Consider the following 16,655-nt stretch of genomic DNA (forward strand, 5'->3'; position numbering starts at 1 on the left):
CGTCTGAAGGTAATCCTGTATAGGGAAGTCTTTTGTTTTTTTTAAAAAAAAGTTTACTGTTTTATTATGTTTTTATATAGGTTGGAAGCTGCCCAGAGTGCTGGGGTAACCCAATAAGATGTGTGGGGTATAAATTGCAAAATTGTCTTGGAATGTGATGTCCCTATTTTCACTGGAGAAATGTTGGTACAGTGGAACCCCGGTTTTCGAACGTAATCCATTCCAGAAGACCATTGGACTTATGAAACATTCGAAAACTGAAAACGGAAGCCTCAGTTCATATAGGGAAACTCAAAATGGAAGCCGCGTCAGGCATTCAGGTTCCTAAAAACCATTCAGTTTTTCATTCGTTTGAAAACCGGAGCATTTCCGGGTTTTCTGCATTCGGGAGCCAAAATGTTTGAAAACGGAGCTGTTCGAGAACCAAGGTTTGACTGTATGTGTGCCCAGCCCCCCCCCCAAATCCTGGGAACTATAGCGTACTTACTGCATAGCTACAATTCATAGCACCCTTAACAGACTACAGTTCCCAGGAAACAGCTGCTGAACTAGCTAGATCTTTCATCTGATTCAGCAGAGCTCCTGGAAATCCATTCAGTCAAGTCTCATTTGTGGAATGTATTTCTTGAGCAGAGAAACAGTATTAAATTTGCTTTCTCTTTTTCTTTCTTTCACAGAAGAACATGTAGCCTGCAGTTCCTTTTTTTCCAATGTGATTCTTTATTATTTAAATATGAACAGTATTCCTTCACATAAACAATTACTCAGCCATCACATAACCGACACACAAACATGACGAAATAAATATACAACAAGAGCACAGATCAATTTTTTATGTTTAATTTAAATATTAAATAAATAATAAATTACATGTTTTAATTTTTTTTTAACCATTATCAGTGCCTGAAACAATAGGATCGTCGAGAAGACAAAAGAATAACAAAAACAAACGAAGAAAAGGAATCTCTCTCTCTCTCTCGCTCTCTCTTTTTCTGCATTTTGTCCCCACCCAAAATAAAATCAAACAAAAAACTTTTTTTAAAAAAGCGCTTCAGTTATAAAATATCTTTAAAAAAATTCCCATTGTTAAAAGAATAAATAACAAAAATATATAAAAATAACTTGGTTGCATCAAAATTACACGCGAAAGTTAGATTTTTTTTTATTTCTTCTTAGAGGGAAATATTATTGTTTTATTGATCAAAAAGTTGTATTTCTTTCAGGGATTATTTTTTCCTGCCTCCTTTTCCTTTCTCATGATGTGATGTCCAGCTTCAACAGAAGTATAAATTTAATAAATTAAAAATGATTCAATAAATAGTCAAAATAAAATAAAATAAGGTGTTGCGAATACAAATTACACACATTTTCCCAAAATTAGGGTGCATACAGAAATATGACTCACTGTGTTTCCCTGCCTCCTGCTATGTAAACCCAACTCCCAATGCTTTTGACAGGCCTAGTATTTATCAGCGAATCTGTTTTCTAACTTCCCATGCTACAGTCGATTGGTTGACTCTGAAAATGTTTAGTTTTAAAAGCACCACTTGCAGTTTTATCCAATCTACCACTTGATCAGTGCTTTAAACAGAAGGATGGACACGCTCTATTTTTAAAAAAGATTAGAGAAAAATGATTTGAGGAGGTGGGTTCTTGACGCTACAGGCACAAGCCAGTCAGCACTATGCGTATCTGGCCTTTGGTGCAGACTGGTAGAAACTGCTTTTCCCTACAGCTCTATTCTCTGGAGAAGATTGTACATATAGTCAAAACACAGTGAGTGCCCTTCCACAGCTGTTGCACCACTCAAAGGATGTGCATTTGAATGCACCCTTAAATAATTTACAGAATAATTCAGCTATCTACTTTCCCCCCAACCCTTCTTTTTCTTTAAAGGAAGTGCAAGTTCTCTACTCTGAAATACTAAATGAGCTGCAATCACCATCAAATTGGACTATATTTACATATTAAAAGCATTGTCTTTTTTTAATACTTATTTTTTCCTTCTTTCGTTTTTTTTTTTGCACTTTCCATGGGTTGTATAAATAAGCCAAGTTAAAGGGCCCAATGCTGTGATCCTCTCTAGCGCCCAAGTGAATTTACTCAGATGAGTAAGTTAAGCATATGAGTAAAGTCACCAATATGTATTTTGCCCCTTCTCCATTGGAGTTCTCTCATAGACTTCAAAGGGTTTTAGTTTATAGCCTAAGTATATGCAGGACTAGGCTTTTAAGGCATTTTCATACCGAGACTTTAAAGTGGTTCTTGTTTCTATCAGGCATGTAGCCGGCATATAAAAACCTACACTGGCCAGACTGATCATTTGCACTACAAGTGCCTCTTCTACATTTTCGCTTCTGCTGTAACAATGACCAAGTATTCATATATCAAGAGAAGAGGCTCAAAAGCTCACCTATGAAAATGCTCTAAAAGGCATGTAGCATTCCACGGGCGGGTGAATATTTATCGTTCCCACCTTCCCACTGTAGTCCCTTACATTCCTCCCAAAGCCACTCCTGAAGATTGGGGGACCATCGGGAGCAGAATTTGGGGTGTTGGAAGGGGCAACACAAGGAAAAAAACTGGCACACACACACGTGTGTGTGCAGGAGGAGGTGACTCAGCTGTACACATGGAGGCTATTTCAATATCACCCCTTCCTCTCACAGAATCAACAAGCTTTGTCATTCACTTCCATGAAGCCCGGACTTCTTCTTCTTTGCCTTTTGTTTTCAGGGAAAGACCTGACCGAGGCCATCTTAAGCTGGCTAGAAAATATATTTAGAAGTTATCAGGGGGGGTTTAGTTGCGGAAACTAAATTATTGCCGAGAGAAGGGAGATTTCAGCACCAGAATATGCCATCTCGCAGAATAGTTAATACTTTTATCGTGTTCAATTTTTAATCTAACACATTTCCCGGCTTTTGGATATGCCAAGACCACAGTTCACAAACTGAGGACCTGTAGAAAGAGGCAAGAGCAGAAAAGGGGGAGATAAGAGACGCTTCCTCACCCTTCAGAGCTATATTTTCCTGCATTTTGGATTGGACCTGGTGGCAAGATGTGGAATGTCCCCTAGTCAACCAGTACAGGGCAGACAAATATGGGGAGTTTGTGATTTTTCGTTCTCCGCCATAACCCCTCTGCACTAAGATGGCACCAGTGACCTACATTTGGCCAACAGCTAATGGAGAAGTTTAGAAAGTTCATTTCCTTGACTTAGGGGAGAATTTGAGAATCCACACACGGAATCAATGTTGGCGTCTTCCCCCCGCCACTCTTCCCTCCTCAAACAAATCCAGCAATACATAATGTGGACGAATGAGGTGCTGAAGAAATTTGTTTTTGCAAAAGACATTCACTTCACTGTAGTTCTCTTAAGTGCACAGCGGACTATGTGTACCAAAGGGGTAATAACAGAACAAAACAAAGTGGTTCTTTGGAAGATCTATACCCAACTGTTCCTTCTGTAGAATGGTGATCACTCTGTTTTGTTAAACTTATTTAAAAAAAAAAAAATGTAGAAAACAAAGCTCGGAACCAAGAAACATTGCCATGTATTATGAGCCAAAGTCCATAGCCAAGAGTAAATACTCCTTGTAGACTTCCTTTTGTTCCTAATCGCTTCTTATACATGTCTCCGGCATGGATGTCTGCAGCGCTGTGCAGCTACGCAACGATGACCACGACAACAAACAGAACCAGAACGGTCAGCAAAAGGACTTTCCAAACTCATGTACACTGGACCATGACACATTTAGAATTCTTCCATACGAAATGTTCCAATATTGGTCTGTTCATTAATAGCTATTATCTTTTTTTTTTTTTTAATACGGACAAAGGAATACTGTAGTTGCAAACTCCAAAAAAAGCTTCCCTGAGAACCTTTTGTATTTTTTTTTTCCATTGCGCTTTCTACTGGAGACCCAGAGCTGCTCTTTCAGAAAATAAAAAATAATGCTACTCTAGAATACTTGAGTCCTCATGTCCAGCAGATCCAGATGGGTGGCTTGCCTGCAGCTCCTGCATCTCATGTACTACAACATGCCACATCAATCATGTGTTATCTTGGGAACATGACCATAAGCGATACAGGGTTGTGGAGCTCGTTGCGGCGCAGACAGAAGCCCTGTTCTTTGAATGCTCTAAACCTGGGACTAATTCTGTTATGGAACTTTCTTTGATGGTGGAGGTATCTAGCAGCTTGTGAAGACCGTTGATCTCCATCTGCTCCCAACACCATCTTTGACTCCCATCACCACACGGTAATGTGGTGAAAAATAAAAACGAAACAAAGCCCCACAGTTTGCCAAAGGAACGCCACTGAGTAAACGAAAACATTTGAGTTCAGTTCTGCTTCTTGTGAATGGCCTCTTGGTTAAGTTTTGGTCCTTTTATTCATTCATTCAACAAGTTTCCTAACTTGTAAACCTGAATATGCAGAGTGAAGGTCCTTCCAGTTACTTTTAACGTCTTCTTTTTTAAAATTTTTATTTCCCCCCCTATTTTTCTTCTTTGTCCCACTGTAATTAGACCTGAATTCCTTTAATGGCCTGTTTGATGCTTTCCAGCAGGTCCTTGTTCTCAGGATTTTGGTAGCATTCCTGGTTCGTGTACATGTCAGTAAGGGTGTTGACGTACGCATCAAAGTTCTGCTCACTGATTGGCTCCTGCTCAAAAGATAGAGAGAGAGAAAGAGAAAGAAGAAAAAGAGTAAATAAGCAAGCAAACATATGAATCAAACTTAGAAGCAGAGCACAGAGACAAAAGGCTCTAATATTGGACCCAGCTCAGTCAGGGGACAGCAAACGTTTTCAGCCGTGAGCCGTGAACTGTCCCTCAGACCTTGGTGTAGGGGGGTGGGGGCGGACTATATTTTGGAAAAAAAATCTGAACAAATTCCTACGCCCCACAAATAAGCCAGAGATGCATTTTAAATAAAAGGACACATTCTACTCATGTAAAAACATGCTGATTTCTGGACCGTCTGCAATTTAGAAGTCAAATGGGCTGGAGGGCCTTAGTTTGCCTACCCATGGACTAGATCCACATTATCTGCTGGGCCACAATGCTTCTCCTTTATCTATTACTCCTAAATAAGGTAAGGGTAAAGGTACCCCTGCCCGTATGGGCCAGTCTTGACAGACTCTGGGGTTGAGCGCCCATCTCACTCAAGAGCCCGGGGGCCAGCGCTGTCCGGAGACACTTCCGGGTCACGTGGCCAGTGTGACATCGCTGCTCTGGCGAGGGAGAGCTGCACACGGAAACGCCGTTTACCTTCCCGCCAGTAAGCGGTCCCTATTTATCTACTTGCACCCGGGGGTGCTTTCGAACTGCTAGGTTGGCAGGCGCTGGGACCAAGCAACAGGAGCGCACCCTGCCACGGGGATTTGAACCGCCGACCTTTCGATCGGCAAGCCCTAGGCGCTGAGGCTTTTACCCACAGCGCCACCCGCGTCCCTTATTATTACTCCTAAATAACCACTACTAAATGTGCTTCTCTTTTACTTTGACATTAAAAAGGCCCATATTAGTGTCCATTGTTATGTCCACCTCCCAGACCTTTTGTGGCACACAGTGTGGAATCCTATCTAGCATCAGCTGGACAGTATCCTGATCTTCCAAAGGAGATAAATTAATCAACGAATTAAAAGTGAAAAATTCAACAGAACTTAATTACTCCCAGGTACTGGATTACCGCTTAGGTCTGCCTTCACCTTAAGGAGAAGTGCCCCCTTCAAATCACTTAATGCAGGTTAACTTTAACTTTTAAGAGAGCTTGGGCGTATATTCTTGATTTCTAAATCTAGAACACTGTGTCCCACAGAGTTTTGAGCACCCTCCCCCCCAAATCAAGAAGGTGGAAGGCTGTCATATCTGGTTTACAATCTAGACGCACAAGGGCTATTCTCAAGGGCTGGGCCTGTTGATTCACTGAGCCCAACATCAATTTCACAGCAAAGTTTAAATCAGCTTTGCTATAAAACCCCTAATGCGAAAGCAAAACCCGCATTAGCTGAGATCTTGTGTTTCATTTTGTTCTTCCAAATTCTCTCCTGTTTTCATACGTGATACAAAAAAAAACCACATGCAAGAGGGGCTTCTTTAGCCTCAATCCTAAATTCAGTGGGGATTGCCTTGTGTGAAAACGTATTATGGATCAAGCTGTAGCACTCTAGCCAGCTTTCTAGTTTGTCCAACCCCTGTGTCACATTTAATGTGCTTTAACCAAGGATAGTGTGTCACTCGCGATGCAATTAACTACCCGAAAACCCAGATAAATTGCATCTCCTTTCAGCTGTTCCGACTTCAATGCAGATTATAAATAAATAAATAAAATTCCACAGCCAGTAGTGGCATCATGCTGGTTACTGTTAAGACCTTGTTATGTTAAATATAATATACTCTCTTTATCGTTGTGATTGTTCAGCTGACAGCTGTTCAGGGCAGAACTGAAGCTCCCTGCGCTATAATGGGAGCTGTAAGATCTTTCCGACGTTGCAGTCCAATCCTGTCCTATCTCCACTCATGCTGTCTTAGACTAAAAAGGCAACATGCACTGTTGATGGAGCTCCTTTTGTCATTTCCTTACCTGCTTGGGCTATGAGATGTAATGAGAGACAACCAAAAAAAGCACAAAAGGATGAGATCAGTGGGAAAGAGGCAGCAGAGGAGGAGGGACAATGTAGCTTTCAGAAACATACAGAGGGTGCTGCCGCCTCCGAAAAATTAAGTGCCAGACAAAGCATTTGGGCAGAACTGTGAAATTTCAGTTTTTCCTAACACTTTTTAGATCAGTGATCTTGCAGCTAAAAGAGGCAATGGTGAGCAGCTGCAAACCTGGTAGCCCAATTTATTAGACTTCCCAAGTTACCTATGTGTTCTCCTATTAAAATATGTGTGTGTATGTGTTGGCATCTGTCTGTCTTGAGAGACAATGGAGTGAGTTTCTGGGGTATCTGAAGAAGTGTGCATGCACACGAAAGGCCATACCAATAACAAACTTAGTTGGTCTCTAAGGTGCTACTTAGGGATGCGGGTGGCGCTGTGGGTAAAACCTCAGCGCCTAGGACTTGCCGATCGCATGGTCGGCAGTTCGAATCCCCGCGGCGGGGTGCGCTCCCGCCGTTCGGTCCCAGCGCCTGCCAACCTAGCAGTTCGAAAGCACCCCCGGGTGCAAGTAGATAAATAGGGACCGCTTAAACGGCGTTCCGTGTGCTGTGCTGGCTTGCCAGATGCAGCTTGTCACGCTGGCCACGTGACCCGGAAGTGTCTGCGGACAGCGCTGGCTCCCGGCCTATAGAGTGAGATGAGCGCACAACCCTAGAGTCTGGCAAGACTGGCCCGTACAGGCAGGGGTACCTTTACCTTTACCTAAGGTGCTACTGGAAGGATTTTTATTTTTTTTTGTTTCGTCTGGGGGTGAAGTTAAACTTGTAGTTGCTGCCTCTCACATTGTTCTTACTGCGATAGCAGCACCGAAGTGACCTCCTTGTGGAGCAAGCCTGGGCAGTGTGTATGGAAGTCCTGGGCTGTCCAAACGACAAGCTCCCCCTCACTTGGCCTCACTAATGTGGTCCAATGGAAAGCAGAGCAATACACTGGGAACCAGCTTGGCTGCAGGAATTGCCAGGAGGCATGCAAGATGCCATCCATCTGTTTAGAGACTCCACTCCAGAAGATTTGTGTATGGCTCACTCCGTAGCTTTTTCTTCTCCCAAAGATGTCCTGCAAGGCAGTGGGAGCAGGGGCAAATGAAGGTGTTGTGACACCTGGGGTGGGGCATCACTACATAGGGTGCATGTGCGGCGTTGCTACGTACGATGCATGCGCCGTACATAGCGAAGCTGCACATGCGCTGTATATAGTGGTTTGCCAGTACCGCTGCTCCAGCGCCGTACGGACGGTGCCGGGATCCTCTGCTCGCAGCATTGCATGCATGTGCTGTACAGAATGACGCCGCACATGCTCTGTACATAGCGGTTTGTCACTGGTGCCGCTCAAGTGCCGTACAGACGGTGGTGGGATCCCTCCATCACTGCTACAGCCACGAACGGGGGATCCTCCACATGTGGCTGTGGCGGCATGATGGCTGCTTGTGCTACCGCGAGCCGCCGCAGGGTGACTTCTTGTCACCCCCCCCCCGATTTGGCACCTGGGGCGCAGTGCCCCCTGTTGTGATGCCACTGAGTGGGGGAGGATTTTTTCTTGGGGTTTGGTCCCAAACTCTTATTCGCCAATGCAAAAAGGTAAAGGACCCCTGGATGGTTAAGTCCAGTCAAAGGCGACTATGGGGTTGCGGTGCTCATCTCACTTTCAGGCCAAGGGAACCGGTGTTTGTCCACAGACAGCTTTCCGGGTCATGTGGCCAGCATGACTAAACCTCTTCTGGAGCAATGGAACACCGTGACGGAAACCAGAGCGCACGGAAAAGCCGTTTACCTTCCCGCCACAGCAGAACCTATTTATCTACCTGCACTGGTGTGCTTTCGAACTGCTAGGTTGGCAGGAGCCAGGACAGAGCAATGGGAGCTCACTCCATCGCGAGGATTTGAACCGCCAACCTTACGATCAGCAAGCCCAAGAAGCTCAGTGGTTTAGACCACAGCGCCAATACATATAGCCACATGGCAGCAGTTTAGGATCAGAGTTTTCCTTCTCCTAGATGGGCTACCTTCCCAGGTGGATGAACCCCACCTGCCCCTCACTTCCCTCTACAGTATGTGCAGAAACTGCCTTCTTGACCGTTGGACCCACTTTGGGTCTCATCCACTCAATCCACTGGAGCCTGTCTTTGCACCCAGGGGAAGTCCCTAACTCACCAAGCATTTGAGAGCCATTGGCTACCCTCACCTGGTTTAGCCAGCCAGCTGAAACCACTTCCTGTGGCTGCTGTGGCATGCTGACAGCTTCTAGAAGCTACAGGTGAGAGCTGTAGGTAGACAAACTATGCTGGAAGGAGCACAGTTTAACCACCAAATACAGAAGCTAAGAAATCCCTGCCTGATCTGGCAGGTATGGTAGCCTTGATTCTGCGGAGCAACATGAGGGAATAAAAGTAATTACTACCATTAAGTGAATTTACTTTGCTACCATGGGGGGTGGGAAGCAAAATATATATGTGAGTGCTGGGCTCACTGGGCTTGGACCTTCTTTTTGTTTTATTCCCACATATTGCAGTGCAGACGTAAAGCTGCCTGGGACTGCTTAGTCTTGCACTTCCTTGCTTTCAGGCATTTAAATTGCTCTAACCTTAGGCATGGACTAAGGCATGGGAAGAGGGTGGTGCTGTGGGTTAAACCACAGAGCCTAGGACTTGCCGATCAGAAGCTCGGTGGTTTGAATCCCTGCAACGGGGTGAGCTCCCATTGCTTGGTCCCTGCTCCTGCCAACCTAGCAGTTCAAAAGCACGTCAAAGTGCAAGTAGAGAAATAGGTACCACTCCAGTGGGAAGGTAAATGGCATTTCCGTGCGCTGCTCTGGTTCGCCAGAAGCGGCTTAGTCACGCTGACCACATGACCCAGAAGCTGTACGCCGGCTCCCTTGGCCAATAAAGCGAGATGAGCGCCACAACCCCAGAGTTGGTCATGACTGGACCTAATGGTCAGGGGCCCCTTTACCGTTACCTTTACCTTTAGGCATGGACTCTGTCTATAAATGGTGCTTGGGCCCTTTTTCCCTGCTGAATTTTATGAAAAATGGAAAGAATTAATAGCCTGGAGCTCTTTTTCTGCCACTCCTTAATTATACACAAAGCATCTTGCAAGAAGGCTTTCAGAATCTGGTGCTGTATCACACGGCCAAAGGTTTGGTGCACGGGAGAAATTCTCACCATGTGTGGAAGGCGGATATTGGCAAGACTTTGGATAAGAGTCTGGCTCAGCCCTGAGAGCTCAAGGAAGAGGGCTTCATTCTGCTCCTCTATAATCTTGTTCTCCTCCTCAATGTTCTTGAGGTTCTTCTCCATGCTTGAGATCTGTAGGAGGTGGGAGGGAAACATGGATTAGGGAAGAGAAATGGTCACTGTCTTTCAACATTCTGTGAGCACCACAGTGAGCTTATATTTATTAGGTTCATATCCTGCTCCACAAGTGGAACAAACAGGTTCATGGCTGCTGCTGCAAACCGTAAGTCTGAATCTCTTCCTTCTTCTTGGCCTTCCTCTCTTTTTGTCATGCCAGATGCAGGACATTAAATGATCACACTGTAAGTCTCCCAGCCTTCACTCAGCTTTGTTGACTGGTGTTTGCAAAGGCAGAGGAATGCGCAATGCAGCAATATTGTGGGGTAATAAAAGCAATTGACACCAGGCTGCTGTGGAGTCTCAATACAAGCATACATTCATATACTATGGTATCTCGGTTGTCGAACGCAATCCGTTCAGGAAGACCATTCGACTTCCGAAATGTTCGATGACCGAGATGCAAAGGACTGGCTGCAAAGTCAATGGAGAAAATGGAAAAAAATGCAGTGGAAGCCGTTTGACTTCTGAGGAACGTTCGAAAACGGAAGCAATTACTTCCGGGTTTTCGCCATTTGAAAACCGAAACGTTCGGCTTCTGAGACGCTCAAAAACCGAGGTACCACTGTACATTCAACCAGGCAGAGGGCGTTCTCGGTAGTCATGCCCGCCCTATGGAACCCCTTCCCATCAGATGTCAACGAAATACAGTGGTACCTCTGGTTAAGAACTTAATTCATTCTGGAGGTCCGTTCTTAATCTGAAACTGATCTTAACCTGAGGTACCACTTTAGCTTTGTGGTTTTTTAAAAAATTAGATTGCTTTCATTGCATATTAAAATTGTTGTTCTGTACCAAATTGTTTTATTGCACAGCACCCTGGTGTTATTTTAGTGAGAGTGGGTGTATATGTCTATTTTAAATAAAGAAATAGTACAAGTGCATTTACCTGTGACTGCAGCTTCACCATGGCTGCTTCCATCTCAGTGTTGGATTCATTCAGTTCACTAATCTCTTTGTTTAACTGCTTAATTTCTTCGTCGTTCTCTAGAACTGCAAGGATGAAATAAAGAAGCGGTCAGGCAATTTCCTGCTCTAATATATGCAGATAGAACCTACACGGAGTAGATCCATTTAAATTAATGAAACCAAATTACGTAATCATTTCTGCTAACTTCAGTGTTACTCTGAGTAGCACTGAATACCACCCTTGGACTCCAGTGTACTGTCAATTAATAAAAATAATAATAATAATTTATTTATACCCCGCCCATCTGGCTGAATTTCCCCAGCCACTCTGGGCGGCTCCCAATGGAGTTTTAAAAACAATACAGCATTAAATATTAAAAACTTCCCTAAACAGGGCTGCCTTCAGATGTCTTATAAAGATAAGATAGCTGCCTATTTCCTTGACATCTGATGGGAGGGCGTTCTACAGGGCGGGCGCCACTACCGAGAAGGCCCTCTGTCTGGTTCCCTGTAACCTCACTTCTCGCAGAGAGGGAACCGCCAGAAGGCCCTCGGCGCTGGACCTCAGTGTCCGGGCTGAATGATGGGGGTGGAGACGCTCCTTCAGATATACTGGACCAAGGCCATTTAGGGCTTTAAAGGTCAGCACCAACACTTTGAATTGAGCTCGGAAACGTACTGTCTACATAATAATGTTTAGCCCTCATGTAACACCATTGGAGTGCTCTAAGCACTTAATATACAGACCATAAAAATAAAATTGTTTTCTGCAGTCCTAGAGCGCGGGTGTCACAAATATGGTAGATACAACTCCCATCGACCCTAACCTAGGACCATGCAGAGTAGTGTTAATGGAACTTGTTTTCTAACAACTTCTGGTGAGAGTACCTTGCTGTTGCTGGTAGGACCTAAACCAATGTGTTCACATTACAGTAGCACCTTGGTTGTCAAACTTAATCTGTTCTGGGAGTCCATTTGACTCCGGGAACAGTTCGAAAACCAAGGTGTGGCTTCCGATTGACTACAGGAACTTCCTGCACTCAATTGGAAGCTGCGTAAGCTGCGTCAGGCGTTCAGCTTCCAAAAAATGTTCGCAAAACGGAAAACTCACTTCTGGGTTTGTGGTGTTCGGGAGCCAATTTGTTCAACAACGAAGCTGTTTGATAACCAAGGTACCACTGTACAAGAAAGGCGACTTCAGCTAAACAAGGACCCCTGGACAGTTAAGTCCAATCAAAGATGACTATGGGGTGTGGCGCTCATCTCGCTTTTCAGGCTGAGGGAGCTGGCGTTTGTTCACAGCTTTCCGGGTCTTGTGGCCAGCATAACTAAACCACGTCTGGCACAACGGAACAGCGTGATGGAAGCCAGAGTGCACAGAAACGACGTTTACCTTCCTGCCGCAGTGGTACCTATTTATCTACTTGCACTGGTATGCTTTTGAGCTGCTAGGTTGGCAGGAGCTGGGACAGAGCAATGGGAGCTCACCACCATTGTGCAGATTCGAACTGCCGACCTTCTGATCAGCAAGGCCAAGAAGCTCAGTGGTTTAGACCACAGCGCCACCCTTTAACAGAAATAATCACCTTGCAAGGTGGTGGTTCTCCTTAGTTAGAGTTTATTAAGCAGATACTGGAAGGTCAGTTTTGGGGGATGCTATAGCAATGGGTTTCCGGCACTGGTAGTGGGTTGGTGAAATGACCTTTAATGGCCCTTGCAAAATTTACAATCCTATCATCTCATTAAGTATAATATTTAATGGGAAGTTGCGCACCCCCCAATCATATTAAAAATGGAGGGTGGGGTGAAACAGAAAGAACAGAGGCTTGCCAAAGTTTGGCTAGTGAGTCACAGCTGAGAATCAAGGACTTTCTACAACACTGGATTTATCATATGGCGAGCATCGTACTGCATAATGATTTAAACTAGATCCATCACACTGAAACCACAACATTCTGGTCACTATATCACATTGTGATCTAGCAGGCTGAAAAAACTGGGGGCATTTTAGGAGCAAATTTAGTGGTGAGGCATATTTTTAGCTTTTGGAAATTGTGCAAGAATCAAATAGTGGAGAGTATGCAATTGGTAGGGACGCGGGTGGTGCTGTGGGTAAAAGCCTCAGCGCCTAGGGCTTGCTGATCGAAAGGTCGGCGGTTCGAATCCCCGCGGCGGGGTGCGCTCCCGTTACTCGGTCCCAGCGCCTGCCAACCTAGCAGTTCGAAAGCACCCCCGGGTGCAAGTAGATAAATAGGGACCGCTTACTAGCGGGAAGGTAAACGGCGTTTCCGTGTGCGGCTCTGGCTCGCCAGAGCAGCGATGTCACGCTGGCCACGTGACCCGGAAGTGTCTCCGGACAGCGCTGGCCCCCGGCCTCTAGAGTGAGATGGGCGCACAACCCTAGAGTCTGTCAAGACTGGCCCGTATGGGCAGGGGTACCTTTACCTTTTTATGCAATTGGTAGCAAGATGGATATTTACTCTTGTCGGGGATTTCCAGATTGCAAGAAACATGCTGCCTGAACAGCAGAGCAAATCCTTAGCAAGTAAGTTAGCAAGTACTAATTCAGTTGGCATGGGTCATCTCGGTCCAGTGGAAATGCTAATGGTGTGGACACGCACAATCTGTAAGGTTATGTTAATTTTTTCGAAATCAAATTTCCAAATATGCAAAACTAGCCAAGTGATAAATCTGGTTCTCTTACCATCACTGGTCTTGAATTTAGCGTTGAGAATTTCATCCCCTGAGATTTTCCCCTTTTTCCCAGCAAAAGTAGCTCTTGGACACCCCGACAGGCTAAAATGATAAACAAAAGTGGATTTTATTAGAACCTCCAGGATTAATTGCAGCCAGGTAATTAAGGCTGAGCTAAAATTACCGTACTTGCAATAGCATAAAAGCCTCCCTTGTGGGGTGAAATTCAGCATTCTTTGTAAATATGTTCAGTCACTGTGCAATCTCGTGCATTCATAATTAAGTACTATTTAAGGAAACTTACTACCAAGTAAGTGTGCAAAGAATTGCAGCCTTATTCATAACTATTGCCCTAACTTGCGTTGCTCCCAGTTGCCCTCCTTGCCATAATCATGTAAGCAAATCTGACTGGTTGTGTTGACCCACAAGATCACCTATGTCTTATGATGCTCTTTCAGATGTAGCTTTGTGATATTCGTTACATGATCCTTGACTAGGTCAGATTACTTATGCGAGCAATTTAGAGAGTACTAGGAAAAGGCCTCTTTTTGAAATCTATGTGAGCCACTGCATTTACCATATTTTTCGCTCTATAAGACGCACCAGACCACAAGACGCACCTAGTTTTTGGAGGAGGAAAACAAGAAAAGAAACATTCTGAATCTCAGAAGCCAGAACAGCAAGAGGGATCGCTGCACAGTGAAAGCAGCAGTTCCTCTTGCTGTTCTGGCTTCTGGGATAGCTGCGCAGCCTGCATTCGATCCATAAGACGCACACACATTTCCCCTTACTTTCTAGGAGGGAAAAAGTGAGTCTTATAGAGCAAAAAATATGGTAAATAGTGGACATCCACAAAGTGGACGAACACCCTGGCTCAGTTTAAGGTCATTTCCTACATTCCCAAGAAGCAGAAATCTCAGGTGCAAAATTAACCGCAGACATAGACAGCTCTGCTGAAATCACTGGTTCTGATCCTAAAGCGAAAATTTGTTGATGTGGGGAAGCATCAAGAACTTCTTAAAAAAATATTTTTTGTGAGGAAATCTTTCTCCACCTCTGGCATCCTTTCTCGTTGTTAATGCAAACTGGAAATGTTTGCATAAAATTTCAAAGCAAAATGAAAATAATGTGTTTTACTTCTCTGGGGGAAGAAATAACCATTTCTCTCTCTTTTTTCCTCCTTGTCACTCAATGGAAAAAAATCACAAAATGAATATAGCTATTTAATGCTCATTGTAAAACCATTTCCCAGGGAAGTATCCATCCCCCTCCCACCCCAGTTGACGCAGTAAGTTTTTATAAGTCCGCCAGGAACTCAGTCATTTGGATTAGCTTGGCTGAATAGTTCGAAATAAATAAATAAATTGACAGTTGTATATGAGAGAAATTCCCTTGCAGGTTGCCCCATAAAAGATTCAGCTATAAAACGTGGATTCTAATCAAAGCACGTATTTTATGTCTCATAAATCCAAAGATATCCTCCTTCTGAAATTAGTTGTACTTGCGGATAGCCTGTTGTACTGTTCAGGACTTCATTAGAACCTTTCATGAGATACCCCCAGGCTTCCAACAGCTATTTATTTACTAATTATGTTGTTGTTGTTGTTTAGTCGTGTCCATGACCCCATGGACCAGAGCACGCCAGGCACTCCTGTCTTCCACCACCTCCCGCAGTTTGGTCAAACTCATGCTGGTAGCTTCGAGAACACTATCCAATCATCTTGTCCTCTGTCGTCCCCTTCTCCTTGTGCCCTCAAACTTTCCCAACATCAGGGTCTTTTCCAGGGAGTCTTCTCTTCTCATGAGGTGGCCAAAGTATTGGAGCCTCAGCTTCACGGATCTGTCCTTCCAGTGGGCACTCAGGGCTAATTTCCTTAAGAATGGAGAGATTTGATCTTCTTGCAGTCCATAGGACTCTCAAGAGTCTCCTCCAGCACCATAATTCAAAAGCATCAATTCTTCGGCGATCAGCCTTCTTTATGGTCCAGCTCTCACTTCCATACATCACTACTGGGAAAACCATAGCTTTTACTATACTAATTATGTATTTATTGCAATTATATACCGCTGTTCTACCAGTTTGAAACACTAGAATAAATAAATTTAACACAAAGCAAAACAAAACATTATCATGTCAACCTCAGGAGCTGGCGATTAAATGCTTCCTGGCCTGGGCGTCGTCACATCTGCCTTCCCTTCAGGCAGACTGGTCTTAAGCAGTCCCAGGGAAAGTGTGTGCAGGGGCAGATGCCCCAACAGTTCTCCCAGGCCACTGATGGTCCCTTCAGGAACTGGTGGCATGAGGTCTGTGGCCTGGGCAGAGGTGTGGGGTGGGTGGAGCAGATACTGTGAGCATGAAAGCTACCATGTTTTGTTGTGAAACAGCTCAGTTGGCTAGAGCATGGTGCTGACAAACGCCAAGGTTGCAGGTTTGATCGCCGTATGGGACAGTTGCATATTCCTGCATTGCAGGCCGTTGAACTAGATGATCCTCAGGGAACCAGCATGGTGTAGTGGTTAAGTAATCTGGTGGACTTGTAATCTGGTGAATCGGGTTCGCTTCCCTGCTCTTCCACATGCAGCTGCTGGGTGACCTTGGGCTAGTCACACTTCTTTGAAGTCTCTCAGCCTCACTCGCCTCACAGAGGGTTTGTTGTGGGGGAGGAAGGGAAAGGAGATTGTAAGCCGCTTTGAGACTCCTTCAGGGGAGTGAAAGGTGGGATATCAAGTCCAAACTACTGCTACTACTAATACTACTACTCTTTCTTCTTCTTCTTCTTCTTCTTCTTCTTCTTCTTCCTCCTCCTCCTCCTCCTCCTCCTCCTCCTCCTCCTCCTCCTCCTCCAGTTCTGGTTCTATGTAATGTCCATCTGGCTGATCACTTTTGAAAATGGGTTGCCGGGCCAGACAGACTTTTAGTCTGAGACAGCAAAAAAGTTAGTTTTTCTTTCTTCTTTGACACAACTGACACAATTTCATAGGATGCCCCTGTGTGTATCCTCCACCTGCTTTGAGGAATTACAATAGGTCT

At 44.6% G+C, this 16,655-nt stretch overlaps 1 protein-coding gene across 6 annotated transcripts in view; it reads right to left on the reverse strand.

Moving 5' to 3' along the window:
* Positions 1-3,511: 3,511 nt before the first annotated feature.
* The window catches only part of MYT1 (myelin transcription factor 1), a 168,829-nt gene continuing 155,685 nt past the window's right edge, over positions 3,512-16,655 (reverse strand). For all 6 annotated transcript variants that reach the window (XM_028735455.2, XM_077929381.1, XM_077929379.1 and 3 more), the window contains 4 exons: positions 13,635-13,726; positions 10,911-11,014; positions 9,833-9,976; positions 3,512-4,670 (listed from right to left, as the gene is read on the reverse strand). In XM_028735455.2, the coding sequence (XP_028591288.2) occupies positions 4,530-4,670; positions 9,833-9,976; positions 10,911-11,014; positions 13,635-13,726 (481 nt within the window). In that variant the 3' untranslated portion in view covers positions 3,512-4,529. The remainder of the gene's footprint in view (positions 4,671-9,832; positions 9,977-10,910; positions 11,015-13,634; positions 13,727-16,655) is intronic.

The sequence above is a fragment of the Podarcis muralis genome, chromosome 5, assembly GCF_964188315.1.
Source record: "Podarcis muralis chromosome 5, rPodMur119.hap1.1, whole genome shotgun sequence".
Taxonomy (NCBI): Eukaryota; Metazoa; Chordata; class Lepidosauria; order Squamata; family Lacertidae; genus Podarcis; species Podarcis muralis.